The sequence below is a fragment of the Salarias fasciatus genome, chromosome 13 (assembly GCF_902148845.1).
Source record: "Salarias fasciatus chromosome 13, fSalaFa1.1, whole genome shotgun sequence".
Classification (NCBI taxonomy): domain Eukaryota; kingdom Metazoa; phylum Chordata; class Actinopteri; order Blenniiformes; family Blenniidae; genus Salarias; species Salarias fasciatus.
This window is the reverse complement of record NC_043757.1, coordinates 17,080,523-17,088,967: the sequence shown is the minus strand read 5'-3', so window position 1 is coordinate 17,088,967 and position 8,445 is coordinate 17,080,523. Positions and strand designations below refer to the sequence as shown.

Below are 8,445 nucleotides of genomic sequence, written 5' to 3'. Positions count from 1 at the left end.
CAGACAAGACAACCTTTCCCTTCTATTTCTGAGATTAATCGACTATGTTCCTTATTTGTTGTAAGTGTTGGTGGATCTTGTGAATAAAATGTTTAAGGTTTCAGCTTTTGCTTTCATGTTTGTTTTTTTTTTGAAAGGAAACACTGCCCATGTTGACAGCGGCATGCACATACTTGAATTTCTGATACATAAATAATCACCGGATGGCGTGTCAGACATAATTTGCTCTCACTATGAACTAATCCAATACTCCTCGTCACCCAGATGTTTTAATGGGTTCATATTGAGCGCAAGGCTCAGTACGACACTGATCCTCAGTCAGATGTGCAAAGTATAAACATAGATTGTAACTCCTGATATCAAATGAAGCACACAAAGATATTTACACGCACAACTTGCACACACACACACACACACACAAGCTGGAATGCAGTCAAGCACACAGATTGCTGATGTGTGTTGTTGCATGCATGGGGCATCAGTTATTTTGCTACACAGCGAGCAACATGGAGGTCCTGGGCTCTCTGTTGTTGCTGTGTCTAGCCCCTTGTTAGAGAATTGATGACACTGTCTTCAGAAAACAAACAAGGCGGGCAGCTAAAAAGGTGGTCACTCACCACGGCTCCCTGACCCAGAGACACAGGGGCCACTGCAACATACAAGCAACGCAGCGACGTCCCCCCAGGAATGTGCATCGGTGTGTGTGTGTGCACACGCTTTTGTTTGTGTTTCAGTGATACCACAGCTGGAATGTGACTGTCTTGTGCCTGAATGTGTGCCTTTGTGTGTTTTAGTGTCGGCCCTCCGCAGCAGAAATGATGGCCCGTGTAAAATGAAAACACGGCGATAAAAGAAAACCCTGCTGGCGCTATTCTCCTTTTTTTTTTGTCACATTTGCATTACGCCACCGGATGCCAAAATAAATGTTCCACCTTTCACTGGCGGGTAATTGCTGGAGAAGACCATGCCTGTGAATATTTGGCTGAGCAACACATTGATGTGGAGGTGACACACTCCCCCCCTGGGCTCTGTCTAACCAGAGGCTACTGCTGTCACTCCCCGCTCTGACTCACACTTCACATCACAGTGCAGCCGATGGCCCTGGGCCCCCCGCGCTACATGTACGCCAAACCCTGCCCGAGGCCCCTGCAGCCCTGTTCTGGGAGCTCAAATCCCATAATTGCAGGGGCTGACAGTGATATCTAGCATACGAGACACCCTCACCTGGTCGGAAAGAATGAAAACATCTACTGTCAGTGCGAAGGGAGGAGATGAGTGGGGGTTGGGGGGGTGGGGGGGTGGGGGGGTCCCAGGTATGGGGAAAGTGAGTAATGGGATGGTCAAAGCACAGGAACAAAACACCAATTCGCTGTTTTCTGGTGACCAGTATCAGGCATTAATGCGCCACTTTCAATTCTACAACAGGAGTTTTCAAAGTGTTGAATGATGAGCACCAACCTGTCCACCCTGGAAAACCCCTCAGCTTTCACATATATACTGAATTTTGATCTACAGCTTTACATCTGTTGGGATCAACAGGTATTAAAAAGCATACTTTTCTTTGGGTAAGTAATATGTTTTGAATTGGAAATGTCTGATAATTCTTTTTGAAGATTTCCCACAATTGTTAGTTTTACATCAAAGTGTATTTTAATTTTTTTTGTCCCTTTTCCTTCTTACAAACACAGAATGAATGAAATTCTTAAAAAAAAAAAATTGTTTCCATGAAATAATTAATACCACTACCCTCTCCCTTTTTCATTTTGATTTCTCCCTCAAAATAAAATCAAATAGATATTGCTCTGACCCCCACAATTTCCCTGCTGCTGCAAATTCTGAAAACATCTTCTCTCTGTGAGGATGTTGCATGTTCTTTCCATATACAATGGTTTTCTCAGTGTACTGCAGTTTCCTCCTGGAAGCCAAACCATAAGCTGTTTCTATTCCTGTGATCACTTGGCCATTTGTCCAGGGTGTAATTATTCAGCTGAGATCAGCTTCCACCTCTGCAATCTATACTTGGAAAACATGACATTCGATGATGAAGATCTGGATAGTTGTTTAAGACTGAGCCAGTGTCAAGTCATATTAAATATTTATCACATTATTTTGGGAATAGTCTTTTGATCAGGAAGAACAGCAAATGTTAAAATTATCTTTGATTATGAAGATGGCGAGAAAATGGTAAAGCCTCTTAAAAATTCTAGAAATAAAGAAGAAACTGGGCTTAAATTAGTTGCACAATGGCATTTTATTTATATTGGATTCTTGTTGCATACTTTTTTAAGTCATCAGGTACACACAGTACTACATAGAACCTCTTATATTTATCAGTTGATCAGTTGATTACTGGCTGGTGACATTAGATCACACCATGTAGCCATCCCTTACAAACCAGACATAAAGATTATGGAGAGTCTCCCTGAAAAGTCGAACTTCCCACACCCCCATCACACAGGGGAGAGCAGCCTGGAGTGGCCTTCATTTATCAACCACTTCAGGTCCTGCAGACAGCTGAGGGGACCAGGAGCCAGCATGTTTACACCACAGTTCAGCCGAGGTTCTCAGCACAGAACAGACCGAGATACTTGCGCATATTCAGATTTACAGAGCCTGACATGCACTCACTCAAACCTGGTGGAGCCTGACTGGCTGCCGGCTCATTTATGGTTTACACTGACATTTATGATGGGACACAAAACACAACGTCTTCTTCTTTTCTTTTCTTTTTTTTTTCAGACTTTCAACACAACAGTAATTATTCTTAAGAGAGGCACGTTATATTGTGCAGAAAATACTTATGCAATCAACTACTGCAAGACTGGACCTGCAGGGTGAAGAAGCAAATGCGAGCTTTAACAACGTTTTGTCTCCACCTTGTGGCGCAGTTTGGTATTACATTAAAAGACATTACACTAGACCCGCCCCCTTGTTGTTAATGCATTCCTGCTATTTGCTGAGACAGCTGTCAATCATGTTTCCGAGAAGCTCATTGGTCTACAGCCCCGCTTCAAGGCTGTTTCCTTGCACTTTGACCTGACATGGATGTGTGCGGAGGCTGGCTCTGTGTTTCTATTGGTAAATCCCTTCACGCCCACAGTTCAGTGTACACACCCCGGCTGAAGGTGAGAGTCTTTCATCCCCGTTATCCCGCTCAAGTTTGACCGTCTGTCGCCGGTAACGAAGCAGCAGCCATGTCGGTGTTTTCTGAGGTCCCGCAAGCAGCGCCCGTCGCTGTTTTCAAGCTAACGCAGGATTTTAATAACGACCAGTTTCCCAACAAAGTCAACCTCGGAGTGGGAGGTAGGTAATCCCGGTACTTAACGCCACAGTAACGATAACCCGGAGCCGGTAATCCATTACACCTGCAGGTATTTACATCGCGGTAAATACCTCCAGGGGGTGTTACGTAATATTCCGTGACCTGAGCAGTCAGTACCCCCGCTAATGTTCAGATAGCACGACACATCGATCACTGTTAACACCGGTCTGTGACTACATGATGTTCAGTTATAAATCAATGTGATCACGCCCGATGCGCCAGCACAATGTATGAACACATGAATGCAATGGAATTCCACTCAGTCATCATCATTTGCAGCTTTACAGAAACATTGCACCCAGAACAGCTTTACAAGACAGCCCGCACAATAAACGTATAAAACATCCTGTTTGATTTTTTTTAATCCAAGCTTCATAATCTGAGCCTACTGGGATTACTTCAATATATATTTTTTTCTCTAATGCCAATGCATCAACATGTTTGTGGGTTTTGTATTAATAACTTTGTTTAAATGCACTAATACTCTCTAACAAATCATTTCTGCAAAATAAATTAGAATTTATCCTCTTTAAATAACTCTCAACTTGTCATATTTCACTATTTATTTAGTGGCAACAAAGTAACATTTCTTGTGTGACATCTGTGGGTGAATTCTGCAGTTTGCACTGTTTTCACTCTGAACTGAACACAACAGAAATGCACTAAAATGAATAATCAGACCTCGCTCCTGATTGCAGCTGGGCTCTTAATCTTTGGTTTTCTCTCCCCCTCTGGCTCTTATTCTGAGCAGTAACGTCTCAATCTGTGGATGAGGGAGTGGATTGGATTACCGTTTAAATATGCATGGCTTACTCCTGTGTCTCTCCTAAAGCAAACCAACGGCACAGTGCAGGCCTCAGTACCAGCAGGTTTTTCATGCTAATCTTATTGGAAGCAGTAACTCCTGATGCTCACGCTGCGGAGGAACGGACAGAAACATTACACAGCCTTGCTGTAGCATGACAGGGCTACCTGAGTCCCATGATTAGTACAACAGGCCGAGGCCTCATAATCCTCTTCTGCCTGCCAAACACGCAGCAGGGGCAGCTGGGAAATGTAGGCTGTGCAGTGAATAGGCTCATGGATTCAAGAATCCACGTCAAGAGCTGAAACCGTAACAAACGAACTGATTTGGATGTCAAGAGGTCACAGCGTAGTTTTGCTCCTTATCGTGTGCTGACACAGAGTTCACTTTGCAAAAACACACAGCAGATGAAAGTGCACGTCTGTCACAATCGCCAGATGACCTTCCCAGTGTCAGCGTCTCAGTCCAGTTCTCTGACTTTGGCAGCAAAAACAAATTTCACATGAATTTCATCACTCCCACTGATTGAAAACAGCGACTTTTTCTTTGGACACATCAAACTTCTCTCTTTAGCGTTATGTAACAGTGGGAGAGCAAGATTTGATGGCGTTGTTCCTCTGCAGCGTACCGGACGGATGAAGGCAAGCCCTGGGTTTTGCCGGTGGTGAAGAAAGTGGAAAGCATCATCGTGAACGACACCACGCTGAACCACGAGTACCTGCCCATCCTGGGCCTGCCCGAGTTCAGATCCTCCGCCTCCAAGATCGCGCTGGGCGACGACAGTCCCGCCATCCAGGAGAACAGGGTGCGTTTATTATCTGAGCACCGCGTTTCAGTTCTCCCTGTGCTTCACGTTTTCATTGCCCCTGCGTTTCTCCTGCTGCCAGGTGGGCGCCGTCCAGTGCCTGGGCGGTACAGGCGCTTTGAAGATGGGCGCAGAGTTTCTCAGGCGGTTTTACAACGGAAATAACAACACCAAGACGCCCGTCTTTGTGTCCGCACCTACCTGGGGTACGCCCAATGACACACTCTCTGAAACACTGGTTTAATACGACGGATGGAAAGTCACCACATCCTGGACTCTGATCTCTCTCCATAAACTCACTTCAGACTTTAAACTCTGGGTGTGAATAGATGTCTTGTGCCTGACACATCTTATCAACAGTCTTGATTTGTCTATCAGTTCAGCTGTGAGAGGTATTGGGTCATCAGAACACTGCAGTCTGAAGGCTGTATTGCCTTTTTCTTTCAGAAAACCACAATGCAGTGTTCAGTAACGCTGGCTTCGAGGACGTCCGTCCATACAAGTACTGGGATGCACAGAACAGGGGGCTCGATCTGGCCGGGTTTCTCGGTGACTTGGAAGTGAGCGGCCGGTCTCACAGACTCCCACGTTGCTTCACTTTGAGATCCCGCAAATGCATTCAAATTCTGCATTTCTTCTTCTTGCCTTTGCTTCTGGCAGAGCTGTCCAGAGCACTCCATCTTCGTCCTGCACGCATGCGCCCATAACCCGACTGGCACCGACCCAACACAGGAGCAGTGGAAGCAAATCGCTGAAGTCATGATGGTAGTAAAGCAAAGATCACAGTTATATTCAGTTTCATTGTTTATCTGGTTTTTTTTTTCAAGCATAAAAAAACATACATGGATTGAAAATATCAGATCTTATTTAGTATTTATGATTTTAAAATATAGGTGTTTTTTGTTTGTTTTCTAAAATTGATTTAAATTATGACTTTCCGATGCATTCTGCTTGATTGTGACATGACCCTCCCTCTTCTCCAGAGGAGGAAGCTGTTCGTCTTCTTCGATTCGGCCTATCAGGGATTCGCCTCCGGCAGTCTGGATAAAGATGCCTGGGCCGTCCGCTACTTTGTGTCCATGGGCTTTGAAATGCTCTGCGCGCAGTCCTTCTCCAAGAACTTCGGTCTTTACAGTGAGTGAGCCTGTGATCAACCCTCAAGTCTTCTGAAAACACAGAGATCAGAAACATCTGGATATTCTCCTCTCATTTAAAAGGCAGTTTCAGTTTATTTAATGTGTTTTTAAGTCTGATTTGTGCTCGTCCCCTCAGACGAGCGCGTGGGCAACCTGACGATCGTTGCCCGCGATGCAGACAACCTGAAGAGGGTCCTCTCTCAGATGGAGAAGATCGTCCGGACCACCTGGTCCAACCCCCCGTCTCAGGGAGCTCGCGTCGTCGCCGTCACCCTCAACTCACCGGAGCTGTTTGCAGAATGGTCGGCACAAGCATGAGAGAAGCGCCCACGGCTGTGAAACACTGTGACCGCATGTGTTTTATTTGATTATTTCTCTGAACAACAGGAAAGACAATGTGAAGACCATGGCTGACAGGGTCCTGCTGATGAGGGCTCAGCTGAAGGCCAAGCTCCAGGCTCTGGGGACTCCGGGGACATGGGAGCACATCACAGACCAGATCGGCATGTTCAGCTTCACAGGCCTGAACCGTGAGTGACCCCGGACACGGTCCAACCAGAAAACCACACACAAGCCTTTTGCCTTCACCGATGCCAGATGACTTTAGCTGTAGTTCCTGATTCGTCCACTGGAGGTCGCATGCTTTAACTAGACATCTATACTAAACGACTGCAGTCTTTTTGCCTGTATATAGATGGAAAAAAGTATTCAGGATTTTCACAGATTAAAAGATAAAGTGGATTAAATATCAACATTTAATGATGTCAATTCTGTGAAAATTTAGCACAAGCTCATGGCACTATATTCTTTTGTTGCACATTTTACCTGTTCCTGACACACCAGTTATACTATATGAATAAATCTATCCTTCTTTTTAACTTCCTCCAGCGAATCAAGTGGAGTACATGATAAAGGAGAAACACATCTACCTGATGGCCAGCGGTCGCATCAACATGTGCGGTTTGACCACCAAGAACATCGACTACGTGGCCGAGTCCATCCACGAGGCGGTCACCAGCGTCCAGTAGAGACGGCGCCAGTCTGCTCCCATCCCGCCGACGGCTTTCCTTTCCATCCCGTAGAAACACACAGTCGCACAAACCCACCGACGGCTTACTCTGTTTGTCTTCCACAAGGTTGGACCGTTCTGGACCAACTGTATTCCTCCTCGTAGAGTTTGCCGTGGTTATGTAATCCTAATCCTAGTTTGTTTCTCTGCATCGTCACCGACCGACGTGTTTCACGTTTTATTATCAGTCCACGTCATTAGTGAGTCAGTCTGTGACTGTTGGTTACCTCAGCAGCAGCGAAGTGCTGAAAGCTGTGATTCATCCATTCCAAATGTTTGATTACGTTTGTCCAGTTTTATTTAGCCATTATTTTTTAAGACAAATAATATTAATTTGACCAAACTGAGCCGGCTGAGCTTTGAGAAGTGTTCAGCATGAATCACTCTGGAACTGTGAATACGTGATCTCACGAAGATATTTTTAACTTGAGCTGTGCAATTTATTTTTCTCAGCCCTCAGGGGTTATAGTAATTACCTCACTTTTAATCCGTGTGTGAAGTCCGTCTCTTATTATTAGCGGAGCACGAAAGGCGGCGAGCGCTCGGACCGTGTGTCACGGCTCCAGAGAACTCGGCCTGCCCCTCCGCCGCCTGCTGAACAGCGTGACGTCTCCGGTTCTGTCAGGCGGCCGCCGGTGAACGTTGGCTGTCCGTTGCACGAGCGCGCCGTTACGTAAGGCTCCCACGTCTCACGGCACAAACACACTAATCATCAACCAAGTTGTGCACAGCTGTACACTTCAGCAGGTTAACTGAAGCTGGAAATGTCAAGTTGAATAAAAGACCTATGACCAGTGACAGCGTGTGCTTCTTTTACCGGCTCCTGCGAAAATCCTATTGTGGCGTTCAGTTAGTTTAAAGAACAGATTCACCAACAGCAGAAATCAAGAGAAAGAGGAAAAAACCTTGTAGGTAAGTAAATTTATTCATAATTCCATCATCTCTTGCAATAAATAACCTTGTTTCTTATATCTTTGGATAAGTTATATAATTTCAAATTTACAAAATGTACCTGCCTGTTTCTCTCAAACCAACAGTGTCAGTCAATACAAACAAACGCAAACCTCAGGCTCCGAGAGCTTTTTGCTTGGAGTTTCTGATTTCACATAAATCTTCCTGATCACGTCAAAAGGGTGTGTGTGTGTGTGTGTGTGTTCATTGTAACTCGCCGTGCAGTATCCTTTGTGCTGCTCCAGCCTTACTCGGCAGAAGGAATCAAATCACTGACTCTTCAAACGCCAGAGAGAAGGGAGGCGGTGGCTTGACGTCAGTGTCGTATTGCTTTCATACCTCTTTTTTTTCCCTGCT

General features: G+C 45.3%; 1 protein-coding gene across 1 annotated transcript; it reads left to right on the top strand.

The window, feature by feature from the left end:
• The first annotated feature begins 3,055 nt into the window (after nt 1-3,055).
• On the top strand, nt 3,056-7,895 carry got1 (glutamic-oxaloacetic transaminase 1, soluble). The gene is made up of 9 exons (XM_030107344.1): nt 3,056-3,303; nt 4,751-4,932; nt 5,015-5,138; nt 5,380-5,492; nt 5,593-5,697; nt 5,916-6,066; nt 6,205-6,370; nt 6,456-6,598; nt 6,957-7,895. Exons 1-9 carry the CDS (start codon nt 3,195-3,197, stop codon nt 7,094-7,096), a joined length of 1,233 nt encoding a protein of 410 aa, XP_029963204.1. The 5' UTR covers nt 3,056-3,194; the 3' UTR covers nt 7,097-7,895.
• Nucleotides 7,896-8,445: the final 550 nt, after the last annotated feature.